Below are 19,104 nucleotides of genomic sequence, written 5' to 3'. Positions count from 1 at the left end.
TTAGAACATCAGATTGCTGTACTGTATATTTAAAGGAGCCCTATTATTCTTTTTGGGCTTCTCCCTTTCCTGTACTGTGTTTTATAGTGCATGTAAATCCCAAAGTTCAGGAACATAGTGACATAACTAACACTTGTGCTTCTTCTGGATAGCGCTCCAACACATTGTACGTGATAGGCTAAGGGGTGGGAACTCGTGCCCGGCCCGTATTTGGTTGCGTTTCCACTGGGCGTAGACCTAACCTCTTCTAGGGGGGGACCCGGGGGCATGCTCCCCCAGGAAGATTTTTTTTTAAATGTTGAAGTTGAAAGCATCAATCTGGTGCACTTTGAGAGCAACACTAGGAGATCTATGGATACATCTCTCTACACCCATATGAAGCAGAACTGTAAACAGATTTCTTATTCTTTCTGGATATTTTACAAATCACTCCCCTTTCAAACTGTATTCTTGTTTATTAATATCAACTTTTTCACTGTCATATAGTATTTTTAGGGCTGTCAAATGATTACAATTTTTAATCAGATTAATCACAGCTTAAAAATTAATTAATCATGATTAATCACCGTTCGAACTATGTCCAAAATATGTCATTTCTTTATGTATATTGTTGTGGGAATGGAAAGATAAATGAAAGAAGGCGGATATATCCATTTAACATGTTTATTGTAGCATTTTTCTGTGTGTCAAAAATAAATGAAAGAGAGCACCTATCAATCATCAAACCGTGGGGTCTTAATTCATTACATGTTGATTTCTATCAACGGGGGAGTACTTCAGGAAAGTCGACGGGGGGGGGGGCTAGTGGAGTACTTCGTGACCACAGAGTGTGAACGTTGTGATCAGCTGTTTTAATGGAGTTCTCCAGTGAAGGGGGGGAGTCTCCCTCCGCAGCCGGTTGGCGTAGTTTTGGCACAATTCCGTTGTACAGATAGACGTTAACAGCAGCCCTGTCTGTGCACACGGTGACCGACTCTGTCGTCCGGTGATCTAACCGCCTTCTGGAAAAGCTTCACAAGTACGTCCATAGCCGCGGGAAGTCATTTTGCTCAGGGGGTGCTTCCAAAAGTGAGGAGGGGGCCGCTTAAAAAAAAAAAAAAAAAAGGCGGGGCCGGGCCCGGCTGTCAACGATACGAGCCACATAAATTGTTTGTTTAAGGCGAGACACGGCAGGCAAAAACATCGTTTTTCATGCACTGGTCAATTTTGAGATGTTGTGCTATTTTGATTCCATAACATGTTTTCTTTCAGGCTTTTGGAAGGAAAACGTACAAAATACACATTTAAGTGTTTATTTGACTATAGTTTGTCTATTTGCGTCTGTATATTTCTCCTAAATTCACCAAAAGTTAGCATTCTAATGTAACATAAAGTACCGCGACCGCTGTGTGCACCATGTCAACAGAGGTATCGCTGGAAAGCTCCGTCTCTCCTGCACAATCTCATCACATCCAAATATGGTCATTTCCTTTGTATCAGCAACCAATCGTGAAAGTACAAAAGGGTCTTAAACCAAGAAACGAAATCTCATTGGCTGGTGTCAACTTCTGACAACGTGATTCGTTCAGATGCGTCATGTGGTGTGCTAAAACACTTCCTGGTTAGCTTTCCGCTAGAAATTGAAATCTCAAAATGGCAAAAGAACGGCGAAAAAAACGTTCACAGAGAAGACGATAACAATTGTCACTTGCACGAAGCAAGGTTATACAAAAAACAAATGACCCCGAACATGAAATACCTTCACGGAGTGCGTCGATGCGCAAGCTGTCATCCAAAGAACAGGAGGGTTTAGCTAGCGCCTCACTGCAATCTTTAAAGGTCGTTTTCTCAAAATGAGTTGTTTCTCCTACTCTGAGTCCGACATGTCCACTTCAGTTACACTTACATACACCAAACCTTCCAGTTATATTCCTATCAATATTATGAAGGCTTTTACAGAAGGGTTTGTTCATATGTCATTCATAGCCTGAATTATATAAGTTTTTATACCTAGAAACATGGCGAAAATTGATATTTTAGGGCTGTTGACAGTATTTTCTGATTAATGGAGTGATAAAAAGAGATATCCAAAATCCCTTCTGTAAAAGCCTTAGATGCTAATATGACTACAAAATGAAACGAGAATTTTGAACCTGGCTTTATCCAAAGTTCAGATTTCGGTTCCTGAATGTGTTAAGATATGCGCAAATTTAATGAGATAATAGATAATTTGCATATTCAGAAAACTTGTAATACAAGAAACAATTGCCTCATTGTAGGTAATTAACTGGAGAGATTTCCAGCTGATATCTTTAAGTTAAAAAAAATTACCCTATTCACCTGGTGTCTCGCCTCTGTTAGGCTTAATACACCATTATAGACCTACATCACTTAGCAACAGCTGCACATGCCCACATGCTAACTATGGGTCTTACGAACCTACATAACATTACAAATAGTCAGGAAATATTATTTACAATATTAATAAAACTATGAATTCAATTTTAACTGATTGACAAGGCAAAACACTGCACAGTGGCAGCAGCATTAAAGAAAAATATCGTTTTACCTTGTGTTGGGGCTTCACAAAACTCCAAATGTAGCCTGGGGTGGCATTAATGAAGACCCTCATTAGAGCAGATACATCCACATTATCCAAAATGTTTCTATGGACATGCATCAAAGTCAGATGTGTCAGTCTCTTCTGTGTCATATTACTCTAGTTGTAGAGGTGGTGGGCTGAGGAGTAGCTGGTGGTCCACTCTTTTTATTGGGTTGTTTGTTGGAGAAAAAATCCCAAATCATTTTTTGCGCCATTCTAGAAAGTTGTCACTGCAGTGTGTGTGTCGCGTCAATTATGTCACTCTCCCACGACCTACAACCTAGATGACTCGGATTTTATTTATTTGGAAAATAAATTCAAGCCACCTGACTGATACAAATATATACTATGACTATTATATGCTACTGTATACAGCTAATTTTATTTTAAGTGAAATCATAACTATTTGATGTAGTTTAATCATTTTTATTTAGGTGGTCACTCAGTTTTTCAAATGTACACCACTCGCCAACAGGGGGTGCTGCAGCACCCCCAGCACCCCTACTTCCCGCGGCTATGAGTACGTCGGTACGCAAATGCGCTTTGTGACACAAGTGATGGTACGCATTTCAGATTACGCACATAACCTGCGTACCAGTTATGTGCACCCCTGTACTACAGCAAAAGTATTCTCCGTCGGGACTTCCTGCAACAACACCACGCCGTTATCTTGATTCTGATTGGCCAGAAGACATTATCAAAGATGTTCTATTGAGAAGACGATCACTACATAACAAAAGTTTTCAAAACCGTTTCTGGTCTTCGGTATTTCCAGACAAGTGGCTACTGAAATCAATCTTACTAACTGCTGTCTGTGCAATTCTCGGCGCGAGTTGGCGGACCTTATTTTGCTTACTTTAACATCATTTTTCATGGTGGGGATAAGCCATTTCTTGGTATGGGTGTAGCCTACCCCAGCCATACCCTGGCGTTGCCACTGGTGGGATGTATGGGGCGGGCCATTCTGCACATGCGTTAAATGCGTTAAATAATTTAATGCAATTAATTCAAAAAATGTATTACCGCCGTTAACGCGATAATTTTGACAGCATTAATACCTGTTTACTTTATTCTCTTTTTTTTTTATAACTATAATGATCATATAAAGATGTGCCTTTACCTCACTGGTTGTAGAAAAAGCTTTTTATATTCGTTAGCATAGCTAGCTAACCAGATGCTAATAACAACAAAGCTATTCTTTCACACACAGTGACGTCACGAGCTACCCACAATGCAACGCGCGCCATATATATATATATATATAAATACGCCATTTTCCTGGAGGTGCTAATATAAACAGCTAGGTAACGTAGCCAGGCAGAGCGCATTAGGTTTTTTTTCTGAATTAACGACCGAAGAAATCGCTGCATGTCTTCGGATTACATCTCTGGACTTGAGGGGTGTGCTCTAGGTCGTTACCAGCGTAAACTAGAGCTGTGTGGGTTGTCCGATTGCCCTTACAGACTGCCTGCAGATGTATGGAAAAACGACTCTCGAAAGTGGCCTTCGGTCGATTTTGGCAGCATCTACGTCTATCTTCTGGAAACACCAGGTGAATACCCCACTTGTCACAATAATATTATCATGCCAATGCATATATGTGGTATTTTAGAGTTGACTAGATATTGATTAAGGCAATAGACTATGATATTCTGCTTGCACCTCGTGTGAAATGGCGGATACCGAAAGTACGGTGTCGCCCTCGGCCCAAAACCCGTATGTGTGTGTGAAAGAATTGACTGTATGATCAGTATGTCAGATGAACAGATCGCCACTGGGCTTACAACTAAGACACAGCCACGCAAAAACTGCGGCATGTGTACGGCTCCTTATGGGTACCGCAATTTGTGAAGTCCCGGCCCGGAGGTTCCCCACCCCTGGTTTAAAGGCTATAGGGGATTAATGAACCAAATAACAACTTTAGAGAACCTCCCCTCTTCCCTGCTCCTTTCTATCGTTCTGATCAATAGAGCCAGTTTGGAAGTCCTGAATGTGACCACAGGAACCAAAGTGAGCGCAGCATCTCGCTGCCTGGAGGCTGAGTACAGTTTTCAGCCTTTCAGCCAGCATTGATTCTCTATTCAGCGTTTCAGTCTCGGGGGTCCTGGGAGCTCATTCTCTACATGACCTCTGATCTCAGAACGAGGCCCCTCAACATCTTTATTCTCTCGGGGGGTCACTCTGACCTGTGGTCACTGGGCCCTGTCTAATGGGGGCATGTGTATAGAAGTCCTGCTTGTGAAAAGATACACATGGGCATGGGATGTTGATGAGATGACAGAAAGTGGGAAAGATGAGGGGACAGATGGATGGGAAGTCCTAACAGTTGCTGCACGGGGGAGCCATGGAGAGAAAGGACTTCAATGAGATGCTTGTCTTTCTATAACACAAGGCTTACTTCATTAGAGCACTTTGGGAGGCTCAGACTTTGGAAATGCATAATTGCATGGAAAGAGCAGGAATTCGATCCCTGGTAGTGGTCAAGGAATTAGACCTAAGGGAAGAAGCTGCTCCCAACTTGATGTTTTTGTAGAAAAACTTAAACTAATCCGTCTAGTCTGGAATTACTGAGTGCATGATACCAGGGTTTAACACAGTTTGAATCTGATTTCACAGAACATTGTACTCAATCACGACCTTTTTCTTTGCACATTGAAAAGTGAACAAATGTTGAAACGCATCGCCAGGTCTCAACAGCTTTTCCGTGCTCTCTATAGGGCTGTAAGATTTTCCTTGCCTCAAAACATTAGTGCTTTAAAAAAAAGGCAAAGGAAGCAAGACCTGCATGGAATATATATGGTCACTGTGAACTCTCCTCTCTGTGTGGTCTCCTCTGCAGGAAAAGGACAACAGGGCTTGGCAGTGAAGCAGGGGGGTGCATTACATGTATCTTTTCTCCTGTCTCCAAACTTCTTTATTTAAATACCACTTGTACCATTACTGGGGCATGCATTAGCCATATGGTTTTAGATATACAGCACACTGTATGGGAGTGAACACACACAGAGAGACAGACTTGTGTTTAACACATGGCTGCAGTTCTTAGCCTTGCTCTGTGCCAATGCACTCAAGTACAGAGAGAAGGTCCAAGGCTCAGTGTGTAACGGTATCCCTAGTAGAAGATCAGGTCACAGACTCATTCGAACACTTCGGTTGACCTACACTGGTCTACAGTGAGCTTTTTACGATCTCTCTGGGCGGAAAAACCATCCAGCAAAACAACGTAGGCCTATGATTTCCCACAATATCAGATTCAGAATCATGATTTATGATTACAATGAGGGACACAATATTGGTTATGTACATTTAAACCTTTATTTGGTAGTGACAGAGATACATTACATGCAACAATGGTCCTCTGCAAGAAACGGGAATCAAAAATTGGTTCCGGTTGAGAACCATTTGCAAATTGGACGGTCAATCTGAATTGTATGCCTTTGAGGTTAACAATTCATTTAATTGACGCCAGCCTGTTTTGGGGAAATGTTCACGATGCAGAAACTGATGCAGCGTGACTTCAAACTCTGCGTCTACTCTGATACATTCTAAACTGTGTTTAGTCTCAGAGATAATAAAACAGCTGCATTGACGCTGAAAATTAGCTACTTTTTTTACTACTTTTTTTTTACCAAAAATCAGGAATCAACAATTAATCAGAGCAATAAGTAGACTCGATAATGGCATTGGTATCAGTAAAATCTCATCAATCTCTATTTTACCAGCTTCGATCAAATCCGGGAATTTCGTAGTATTATGATGTGTGTAACTTACCGCTTGCATACTACATGCCCCATTAACATTGTAGTTTTCATTTTTGCCTGTATTTGACAGTTAACAATGGAGATGTATGATATTTAGCAGAGCTCCACAGTTGGATTCATTGTTTGAATTCACTCTCAAACAATAACGTTGGTCATAGACAGTGTTAAGAGATCTGACAAACTAATCAGGGCCTAAAATTGGCAAAATCTACCAAAAAAAGGAGCCACATTTTCATTTCCATTAAGGTCTGTCTGACATAATTCTTTGTTCTTTAAAGTCTCCAACAACGAGCATGTGATATTTACTTAATAATCCCAAACAAAGCTTGTTGGAATTATGTATGAATCTACTCAAATCTACCATGTTTACTGCTATGAAATGTGATATCCAACATGTATACTCGATTCCGCTATATCCGATATAAGAAGCCATCACTTACAAGAATAGATTAAAGCTTTTACACAGATTTAATCACAGAGGTATGACCTTGAATTAAAAATGAAAAATGTTTCAGCCTCGTTGTAATGAACCGAGATGACATTTTGTTTGTCGGTCATCAGTTCTCAGTGCCTGCGTGTCGGCCTATTGAATTCCCTGTCAGTCTCAATCATGATAATTGGAGGAGAGAAGGGGCCTGTTCACTGGACTGTATCTATGACTTCTCATCAGGGGAAACCGCCAAACGATACAAAAAATGTATACAAATAAACCCGACCAAAACTATTTTTAACTGCCATTCTTCATTCATTCATTCAAACATTCTTACTGTTGCAGAAGATACATAAATGATTAGGTTATAATATCCATCTCCATTTTTACTTATCCTGCCTTCCTAATTAAACTTAGAATAACAGTTTAGATATTAAACCATTTTTTAAGCTCCATGTTCCAGTGGCGTTTTCTCCTGGAGGCCAAGGGAAGCCAGGCTTCCCCTGTTTTTTCGGAGTGTAGTTATAATTTTAATAAATAAATAAAAACACTTCGTTTAGTTTCGGAAATTCTTTGTTGTGTGTTGCTGCCGGCCCGTCTCTCCCCCATTCTCATTGAGTATTTTACAAAGAGTGAAACAGCACCCCTCTAGATGTTATGGTGAAACAGTAGATTGCACTCACTGTTGCGAGAGGAGGCCAGCCGAAATTGGCTTCCCTTGGTGAAAAAAAATGGAGAGATTGACCAATCAGATGAGGCTCATGTGATGCCCCTGCCAACCTGTGATTAGTCAGGGCCATGCCAAGGGAAGCAAGAGGCGGCCGGCTTCCCTTGCCTCACAATCCAATCAAATCGCATCAATTTAGTGGTGTAGTGACGCGTCCTAAAACCCGGAAGTAAGCTGCGCTCGGGTTCCCTCGACATGGGATTTCTCCATAGGATTTTGGAAAATAGCTCGAAATAAGGTCAGTGGAAAACGAACCTGTTAGATAAATGCACGTTGTGTTCAGTCGGATAATATCCACATGTCTACTCTACTTTTATAATTTTTGAATCATAAATCTAATCGATAGAAGATAGATAGCGTCACTGCACCACTCTCACCGCCGTTAGAAAGTAGCAAGCAACTGAAGCAAGTGCAATTATGGAGGGTGAAGATTTGGAGTATTTCCTCAAAAATAATTGTACTAAACTTCTGCTACAGCAGCAACAACAAATACAATCTGATGACAGGCCGATGCCCAAACTGGAGCTGTGTACAGAGAGGAAAAAAGGAGCGAATCGGACGTAAAACGTTAAAGGTCTCCTGATTTAGTTTGTGAATGAATGCTTATTAGAGTTTCGGCTGGAGAGTGCGTGCGGACCTGTCGGTTAGATAACAGGCGTGTGTAAGTCCTGCATCTGATACAAATGTGTGTAAAATGATACCGGGTGCTGTAATCACTCATCTGGTTACGTTATTATATTGACCACCACACCCCCGACCCAAAAGAAAGGACGTATTATTGGCTTCCCCTAATTTTTTCCCCACGCCACGCTACTGCCATGTTCTCCTCCAACTCCTAAGGGAGCTTTCTGGCTCCTCAGCTGCTAAATGCTCCAGTATGTTCATTGCTCACTGTTTCTGTCTGTTGTTGGTGCGGAGTACTTTTAGTACAGCAGCCGGACAGACAAACAATGTGCTTATACTCGCCCTAAGAGTATAAGTACAGACTGTACGTTCAATACTACAATCGACTCCTTCCACTTCTTCATGGTAATATTACCTTATCATCTGATAAACTTTCATTATAACATAGGAAGTTGTTATTTGTGTGTCCTGAATAAATAACTTCACATCTACTAAATGCTGTTATTGAAAGACATCTAACAGTAGTGTTTTGAGACAAAACTAATTCTATAACTGTCATCTTTGAATGATCTATGACAGAATAGCCTATGGGAGGCTGTGTACTTCGAATCAGGGGATAGCAAGTTCGAGTCCCACTGCAGTCAGCATGTCGTTGTGTCTCTGAGACACTTCACCCCAAATTGCTCCTGTGGGGATTGTCCACAGTACTCAATGTATGTAAGTCGCTTTGGATAAAAGCGTCTTAAAAAATGACATGTAATGTAATGTAAATACCATAGGAAACAATACGATACAATGATACTTTTTGTCAGATCAAGTTTGACATTTTTCTTGCATCCCAGCAGCAAGTGATTATTAACGTATCACTTGTACCATGTAGTATTGCAATACTGTAGAACACTCTTGATTACATATCTAAAAAAATAAGAATTTGGTCTAATCTCCACCATAAAAACTCCTGTGCTGACTCAACATGCAATGGTTGGCCCAATTCTCATAGTGTTTGGGTGCTTTAGCCAAATAGGCAAAGAAGATACGAAAACCTCTCCAGTTTTAAAGTTGTTGTGAAGAAAGAAGAGGAGAGAAAGGGAAGTGAGTGACTGAATTGAGAGAAGAGTGGAGGTGACATAAAGTCACGTCTTACCTTCAGGGTGTACTTGTGTAAGTCCCAGGTAGCAAGTACAATATAATACGGTACAGAGCAATAGGGCTCTCCTGCAGGAAGAGAAGAGAGGATGTTAGCAGAGAGTCACACATTACTGTAACAAACAAATTCTTCAAATAATTGTATGCAATTTCCTAATAAGGAACGCTATATAAACTTGTTTATGAACTGTAGCGATTAGCTTTATCGCTCTATTTACATAAAATCATTATTAATGCTTAGAAGCAGTTTATGGGAACAAATTGGAAACACATTTTTTGTTGCAAGGTTGTTAAAAGTCCTTCTGGCTGGTTATATTTGGTGAATATAGTAACTAAAGTTGGTCGTCCCGAATCCTGGGTTCCTCACTTTCACAACAACACATAAATATTGTAGAAAAACCAGAAATGTTCATGCGAAAATGCTAGAAAATGTCTCTCAAATACAGAGATTTCTGGCTTTTTCTCTGTTTTTTATTATAATAAAAAAGTGAATATATTTGGGTTTGGACTAACAAAGCAACATTTCATGTTGGACTTTGAGAAGTCCAAATCGATTAATATAGTAAATGATTGTCAGATTGTTTAGTTATGAAAATAATTGTTAGTTGCAGCCCTTCTGGCATTTAGACATGAAAAGAGTATCTTACAGAATGCTTAAATACAGAAAAAACTGCTGTCATTAGAAATATATGAAAATAATCAATAAACTAAATTATGACTTAAAGTAAGATTACAAAACGTAAGTATTTTTGAAAGTATTGCATAATAACATGTACTCTGTAAGCTTTACAATTGAGCTACTGATACCAGGTCAACAAAAATGTCTGCAGAAGCACTTTTTTTCAAAACACACAAAAACAACTTCAAGTTGTGGTTTGTAAGACAGATATAATGTAGTAGACTTATCCTTCAACTCTCCAAAACCAACATGTGTATGCACAAAAAAAACAAACAATGTCCCTCACATCACTCTCACCGCATGCAGGTGTGCAGCAGAGCTGAGAGGCTGATTGGAAAGTGGACTGAAAGCTCAGCGGGGGGGCGAGATCTGGTGACAGGCAGGGGAGCCACTGTTTACCACTGGAGGTCATCCAGACACACATGGTCATTGGTCACACACACACACACACACACACACAACACACACACACACACACACAACACACACACACACACCACACACACACACACACACACACACACACACACACACACACACACACACACACACACACACACACACACACACACACACACACACACACACACACACACACACACACACACACACACACACCACACACACACACACACACACACACACACACACACACACACACACACACAGCAGAGGAGGACATGTGTATAACAGCTGTGTGGCTGGAAGGAGAAGGCATTGGGGGGCGTGGGCCAACAGCTCCAAATACAGAAAATGTGAGAAACTGTTGCGGAAATAAATCTACCTGCACTAAACCAGGCAAGGATGTTGTAGAAACGTGAACATCCTCCACACTGCTTCCCCACACTAGCTTGGATGATTATAATCAAGGTGTGTGTACATGTCTATGTGTGTGTTTGTGTGGTGTCTATGTCTGCTTCGTTCCCAGTTTTTTGTTGCTAATAAAGCTTCATCGCAATCAGCCCCTCTAACAGCTGGCTGTGGTTACTCAGGATGCTCAGTGTGTGTGTGTGTGTGTGTGTGTGTGTGTGTGTGTGTGTATATATGTGTGTGTGTGTGTGTGTGTGTCTGTGCGTGTGTGTGCGTGCGTGTCAGACTGCCAGCTGTTTACAGTCTCATTCAGTGTCTTATCAGCTGAGGAGAGATCCACTTTCTGAAAATGAGTCATCATGAATGCTGAGATTTTTTACTCAAGCAAAATCGACTCTCATTCTGTCCCACAGGCTGCTTACATCTGTGCAAAGTGGGCCAAGTTTCCTGAGAAACTGCTGTTTTCTTTGGCTTTTCATATTAAAAGTTCCCGGTAGCTTGTTTAGATTTTCATTGGGTTGCTTTTTAAAGTGCACATGACAGGTAGGGATATTTATTTTGCGGTTGCACTGAGGTGGGTTTGTGCACAGCGGACATTTAAATAATCCGTCTGACATCTGTACACTGACCCTGTCTCCTGTGTCTTTCAAACTGCAACAGTGAGCGATGACACGACTCCCTGAGGGAGTTCCCGTCCAAGCTGAGTGGACAAAATACAGACCAGACGAACAATACCTGTGCATAAGTCATCCATAAGCAGACAGTGTAAGCTACATATTGAGCTGTGAGCCACTGAGTCATAGACAGAAGCTGCTCTGTACTGCTGATAACATATTTACTCTGCTCACTGAGCTTCTTAATTTAACTGCTCACACATTTCCCCAGTGATTAAATGGAAAAATAAGTTGTGGATAGTTTAGTCAACAATTGCGCAATCTGCAGAATCAGATGATTCAATATTTCCTCAAAGCTCAAAGTCTTCTCTTTTCTTTACTAAACATGCATGTCTTAACTCTGATTCTAACCTCCCGACCCTGCACACACACACACACACACACACACACACACACACACACACACACACACACACACACACACACACACACACACACACACACACACACACACACACACACACACACACACACACACACACACACACACCACACACACACACACACACACACACACACACACACACACACACACACACACACACACACACACACACACACACACACACACACACAGTCTGTCTGTAGGCCAGAGACCAGTCAAAGGTTGAGGAAAAAAAACCTCACTGAGTAGCCACTATAGTTTCCGTTTATTTTTGTACAACTTTGGACTACTCGTTGATTCCCTGAAAGGAGTTCCCACAGGAGTTCCTGCCCCGTGAGCACCTTCAGAAATACTCACACATACACACACACACACACACACACACACACACACACACACACACACACACACACACACACACCACACACACACACACACACACACACACACACACACACACACACACACACACACACACACACACACACACACACACACACACACACACACACACACACACACACACACACACACACACACACACACACACACACACACACACACACACACACACACACACACACACACACACACACACACACACACACACACACAGTGGAAAATTCCTATGGATGAGTTGACACTAAAAGAGGCTGATGAGGGTAACTGACTTCTCATAGGACCATTAGTTTACTTGGCTGTGTATGATCTGTTCTCTCTTTAGGCTATTTTTCAAACCAATTTCTTCTCATAAAATAAGCAACACCAGTCATGTTCCAACTATTATCATGACTAAGAGAAGATAAAAGTATATGATTCATCGTGACACCCTGCTCTACTAAGAGTCTGTGGTAACTAAGGCCATGTTTACACGGAGACAAAACGGGTTGTATCCGCTACAGTGCAGCAGAGTAAGTCCAGTATGTGACCTTTGTTATGTGTTGGGAGGTTGACATGTTGTGTGATATCGAGGCAGTCCAGGAGTGAGATGAAATCATTTGCCTTACAGTACCTTGCTGTCATCGAATTCCCCATTTCTGACCATAAAGCTGTAATTTTGTATATCGATGCCCCCCTTTACAAAGCCAAAGAACAATGGTCCATCACCTTCAGAACCATTAAACACATTAACCCCACAGATCTCACCACTCTGATTAATTCCTACCCCAATCCTCCAACATCCACCCACCCTGCTGACCTGGTGAATCACTATAATAACTGTCTCTCCTCTTCCCTCACTGCCCTGGCTCCCCTGAAAACTCGCAAAGTTTCATTCACCCACTCCGCCCTCTGGTTCACCTCTGATCTACGTCAGCTCAAAACAACTGGCCGCCGACTGGAGCTGCTGTGCAAAAACACCGGACTCTCAGTTCACACGCAAATGTACTCGGATCACCTTCACCTCTACAAGAACGCACTTTCCAATGCCAAATCCTCTTATTAGTCTAACCTCATCAGCACTGAGTTATTTTCTCCACAGTCTGTCACCTACTTCAGCCTCCTCAAACCCTCCTTCCCGATATCTCCATTGACCAATGCACTGACTTTCTGACATTTTTTCACTCCAAAATTAACACCATTCACCTAGAGCTGGCCTCAGCATGCACCTCCTCAAGTGATCCACCCTGGATGGTTTCCACTGGTCCACCTCTCATCAGCTCCCTCTCCATCTTCACCCCAGCATCGGAATACACCATCTCAGAGCTAATCCGTAAAGCCAAAACCACCACCTGTCAGCTTGATCCTCTTCCCACCACCCTGGTCAAGGCTTGCCTACCAGCCATATCACCCATGATCACTGACATAATTAACTCCTCCCTCACCTGGAATTGTACCTCCCACCCTCAAACTGGCTGCTATCACTCCCATCCTCAAAAAACCCGGTACTGACCCAGCCGATCTAAACCACTACAGGCCCATCTCCAACCTACCCTTAATTTCCAAGACCCTTGAGAGGGTGGTTGCCGCACAGCTTCAGTCCCATCTTGACATAAACAACCTCCATGAACCCTTTCAATCTGGTTTCCACCAAAAACACAGTACTGAAACAGCCCTAGTTAAAATCACCAACGACCTCCTCCGTGCAGCTGACTCCGGACTTCTCACCATCCTCATCCTCTTTGACCTCAGCGCTGCATTCGATACCATTTCTCACCCACTACTCCTAGACCGCCTGGCTGGCATTGGGATCACTGGTGTTGCACTCTCCTGGTTCTCATCATACCTCACTGACAGACAACAGTTTGTACAACTCGGTAATCACAAGTCAGGGTGTCCTGACATTTCACTGGGTGTCCCCCAGGGGTCAGTATTGGGTCCACTCCTATTCATCATATATATCTTCCCCCTGGGCACAATCCTCCGTCACCATGAGGTTAATTTTCACTGCTACGCCGACGACACACAGGTCTACATTTCCTCCAAACCCACCACTGCCCTGCCCCCCACCTCCCTCACCACCTGCCTTGAGGACATCAGGAGCAGGATGAGCAGGAATTTCCTGAAGCTTAATAGTAGCAAAACTGAGGCCCTGCTCATCAGCTCCAAATCCACCCTCACCAAGTCACAAAACACCCCAGCACCAAACATCATCATTGATGGCTTCCCCATACCATTCGCTGCCCAAATGAAAAGCCTCAGTGTCATTCTGGACGGCTCCCTCTCATTCGCACCACACATTAAAAACATCACCCGCACTGCCTTCTTCCATCTTCGGAACATCTCCAGAATCCTAGTCAACTCATTTGTCACATCCCGGATTGATTACTGCAATGCACTTCTGACTGGCCTTCCCATCAAACTCATTAATAGACTGCAAATAATCCAGAACTCTACTGCCCGGATCATCACCCGCACCAACTCATCCGACCACATCACCCCCATTCTCACTCAACTACATTGGCTTCCTGTACGCTACCGTATTGAATACAAAAATATTCTACTTACATATAAAGCTCTCCACAACCTTGCCCCCATGCATCACCGACCTCCTTCAGCAGTACACCCCCTCCCGCACCCTCCGCTCTTCCTCCGTAGGACTTCTCACCATCCCAAACTCTCGCCTCAAAACCATGGGTGCTCGAGCTTTCAGCTGCTCGGCTCCCAGACTCTGGAACTCCCTGCCACTACACATCCGACAGTCCGACAACATTCAAAACCCAACTCAAAACCCACCTGTTCAAACTGGCATTCTCATTATAAATTCTACCCTGTGTCCTTTTGTAGTCCATTTCCTGTTGTTTGTCTTGTTTTACCCCGGCTGACATTTCATTAAATCCACCGTTTTAATTTTCCCTATATTACCCTATGCCCTGTAAGGTGTCCTTGGGTGCTATGAAAGGCGCCCCCCAAATAAAATGTATTATATATATATTAATATCGTTCTTATTATACATCCATCCATGGGTAATATGAGCGTTGTGGTTCAACCGATCTAAAGCACTTTCTGAAGCAGTCACCTGGTATTGAGGGGCAGCGAGGCTTCGTTTGTCATCGGTGACGTCACTAGCCCAAAACGATACAAGCCTTGATACAAGCTTCACAAAAAAACTTCCGGGATTACTCGACACACGCTCCGAAGCCTCGGCGCAATACGTAACATCACTAATGTGAAGAGCTTTTAAAGTTGTATTTGTTTAACATTAATAACAATTCTGGTGTCTTGAAATTAAGTGTGATTAGCTAACATTAACTATGATAGTCTTAAGGCAATACAAACAATCATCTGTTAGTTTATGATAGCTTCTAACCGTACTAAAGGCACTAAAAACAATTATTCGTTAGCTATAGCTTTCGGCAAAATAAACTGTTAGCATATTTCATTATTTGTTTAATGAAACTGTAGCGTGATTTTGGCAAGCCCAACTAGGTGTCCTACATTAATTGTTTATTTAATCACTAATTACAGTAAGAGTGTGAGTAATGTGAATCATGTTGTTTGTTTAAAGTTAACAACTATTCTGGTGTATTGAATTGGACAGCAATACAAGCAACACATGCTAAATTAGTTTTACAGGGAAACAGTAATATGTTAGCCTACTCGCTGCAAAACCAACTGTTAGCCTTTTTGTTTATTTGTCTAAAAAAAAACGTCTAACGTGTTTTCTTCTTGAGCTCCAGGATCTTTCTCCGACCGCCGTGTTGCCGTCACCAGCCGCCACGTCCTCGCCACTCCAGCCGGATTCTACTCCCCGCACCTCGTCCAGTGTTGCCAACTCCATAGTAAGGAAAGTAGCTATTGGCTGTCCGGAAAGTCGCCAGAAGTCGCTAAATGACGTCATCGCCTAATTTGCATATCATGTAATGGCGGCTGTAGGAGAGAGCACGGTAGAGGGGAGTACAAAAAACGTTCCCAACCCTTCAAGGATCAAATTCTGGACTTCTCCAGGAAAGCATCATGATGTTTAGCTTGTCACAGAGATGTTTAGCTTGTCACAGAGAGGCACACACACAGTGGACGAGGTGATTGAGTGACTGAGGCTGTGTGAGTCAAAGCAAAGCAAAGGCAGTTATTTATTATAGTGTGAAAGTGAGTGAAGAAACATTTACATTTTACATTTAAATCCCGCTCAAAACCAGGACGGCTTGGCAGTTGGCGCATGCGCAATTCATTTGCAGTCTCGACGCGGGGGAGTGTGGTTGTCTCCTCTCTGCTCTGACTGCAGCAGCAGCTCTGCTGCGGCCAGGCAACTGTCAGTCTGAGCGCCTGTGAGTACTATGGGAGGGAGGCGGGGCTCACGGCAGCACCCGCGGCTCGTTAACTGCAGAACAATACGTGAGTCTCCAAACACCAGAAAAGTCGCTAATAACACCATTATAAATCGTTAGATTAGTAGTTAGTCGCTTTTGACACAAATAAGTAGCCGGAGGGTTTGGAAAGCCGCCAAATTTAACGAGAAAACCGCCAAGTTGGCAACACTGACCTCGTCCAATGAAACCGTATGTTATGGTTATGTTATTTAGCAGAAGCTTTTATCCAAAGTGACTCACAAAAAATATAAAAGAACCATAATTAATATTAGAATATCAATACAAATAGTTACATAGTCAGTTACATTACTTATTACATTAACAGGGTAATTAGTCATCTGTAACCTACTACATTTCAAAAGTAAACTTCCCAACCCTGATCATTAATTATACTCAGCTAATTAATTAAACTTCAAAGGATGACAAAAGCCTGTCAATAATAAAAACAGGTTTGAAATCATTCCAATGTATAGCCTACTATAGGACAGTAAACCAAAAATATAGTTTAAAGTTGGAGAGATACAAAAATATGCATAAATGTTAAATAAGATATGAATGAACAACAAAAATAAAATAAGTTACATTTATTTGTTATTGGCTATGGTAGGTTGTTATTGGTTATGTTCATATACTTATTTGATTATTAAAATGTAAACCGATCTTTTTCATATGGGTGTTTTAGAGTTGTACCCCCTATATCAGGTGTCATGTAATTGTGTGCTCAAAGTGCACCAGATTGAAGCATTTTACTTTAAAATGTTCAAAAATAATCTTCCCGGGGGGACATACCCCCGGACCCCCCTAGAGGATGTGACGTCCACCCCCCAATTCAAACATGTTCATACAATATTAAATACATTTGAAGCCATTTTGACGTATATGACCTATGCCAATACGTTTCTGTTTTTGTAGTGTATTTGCCTTTTGTAGAGATTTTTCATTTATTCTTTATATATAAAATCTCACCTAGGGCAGCAAATTGGCTCGAACCGGCCCTGGTACTAGGCCTCAAGGGCCTTTCTTGTGCTGGCAGACACATGGAAACAAATTGGCGGGGCACACACACAAAAAAATCCAAGCGCTCCGCGCTCACATTATGCTGAGCCCACGTGCCTTAGCACCGCTGCTATGACTCCATCCTAGGGGAAACACTGGCAGTATAGCCTAAGTTCTGTCTTCAGTGAAAATGCTTCTTTAATAGTCATTGTATTACTATTTGAATTAATTGTAAATAATCTTAACTGTGCTGACTGCCTGTTTACTGTTTATCAGACAGTCTCATAATGTTGGGGTACTGCAGCTGGAGCTGTTTTCTGGTGGCCTGTTGTTTTTGTTTTTGAGTAATCAAGCACCTCTTCAAAGACACATTTGATTTGATTGATTTCTAACATGTAATACAATAATAACAAAAAGTATTATAATACTGAAATGAAACAAGAGAATTATGATCAGGGTGGGATTTTCACGGCGGCCATGACGGCCATGGCCGTCGTAGCCCCTCGGTCTGGCCGTTATGCCCCACAAATAATTGTACGTCCTACGACCACCATGGCCTTTGGGCCCCTCACACTGTTAAAAGTTGCTTTAAAAGCGTCAGAACAGTGGTTTCTGAACTGCATTATGCTGCGTTCACAACGGACGCGATGCGAATACTCGCATTGCTCTAACCGCTGGAGTTTCACCGCGGCTGTCAGCTGTGTTTACTCCTGTCATTCAAACGGGACGCGCTGGAGAGGGGGCGGGGCGTATCTCCATGTAAATACTGTGGTGGAAACCAACTATGACCAAATTAACCTATTTTACCGTGATTTCATTGTAATACACGTTTCAAAATGATGCCGAAGTAACTAAATACTGATAACGGTTAGTAAAAACCATGCTTTAATGCTTTGACAAGTGTGCAGACAAGACGGCATGCGAAAAACCTTTTAAAATGCGTGTTTTGTGAATGGAGATTGGATCGATCAGGCTAAACTAACGTTGTCGCTGCTCCGTCCAAACTCACAACAACGTCCTAAAGACAGAATTAAAGCAGCGACTGTATTCGTCATGACACAGACAGTCTGTGGTTTGTACATCTTTAACTTTTGTCCAGTTTCTGAACAGATATGAGGAGCTGTGAGGAGTTGATTAAAGAGACACACGCACGCACACACACGCGCGCACACACACACACACACACACACACACTTTTGCATTTCAAAGTATTGCTTGTTCATACAGTTGGATGTTGGAGCTTCACTGTGCTGAATGATGTATGTGCAGAGTTTGACCCTTGAAGGCTGTTTCTTCTGCTCTGAAATGGAATATATTTGTTACATATTAATAGAATTTTTGATTTTTAGATTTCATTTTGGATTTGTGAATGGGAGTAGTAGTAGATGGAAAACATACCAAACACTAATTATTCAAAGTAAAGTATTTCATTTTATATACGGTAATACTAGGAGGCATAGGCCTATATGATGATACGATTATTGATATTAAAAAAGTGATTTGGTTTTTTGTCATTAGAAAGTGAAGTTATTTATTTGTAAG

At 41.9% G+C, this 19,104-nt stretch overlaps 1 protein-coding gene across 1 annotated transcript in view; it reads right to left on the bottom strand.

Moving 5' to 3' along the window:
• LOC117560206 (collagen alpha-1(XXVII) chain A-like) overlaps nucleotides 1–19,104 on the bottom strand; it is a 111,708-nt gene that overhangs the window by 87,600 nt on the left and 5,004 nt on the right. Inside the window, exon 2 of the mRNA XM_034237048.1 lies at nucleotides 9,268–9,338. Within this exon, the coding sequence (XP_034092939.1) occupies nucleotides 9,268–9,338 (71 nt within the window). The remainder of the gene's footprint in view (nucleotides 1–9,267; nucleotides 9,339–19,104) is intronic.

Source organism: Gymnodraco acuticeps, unplaced genomic scaffold (genome assembly GCF_902827175.1).
Source record: "Gymnodraco acuticeps unplaced genomic scaffold, fGymAcu1.1, whole genome shotgun sequence".
NCBI classification, from domain to species: Eukaryota; Metazoa; Chordata; class Actinopteri; order Perciformes; family Bathydraconidae; genus Gymnodraco; species Gymnodraco acuticeps.
The sequence above is the reverse complement of the archived record's forward strand: the minus strand, read 5'-3'. Positions and strand labels throughout refer to the sequence as shown.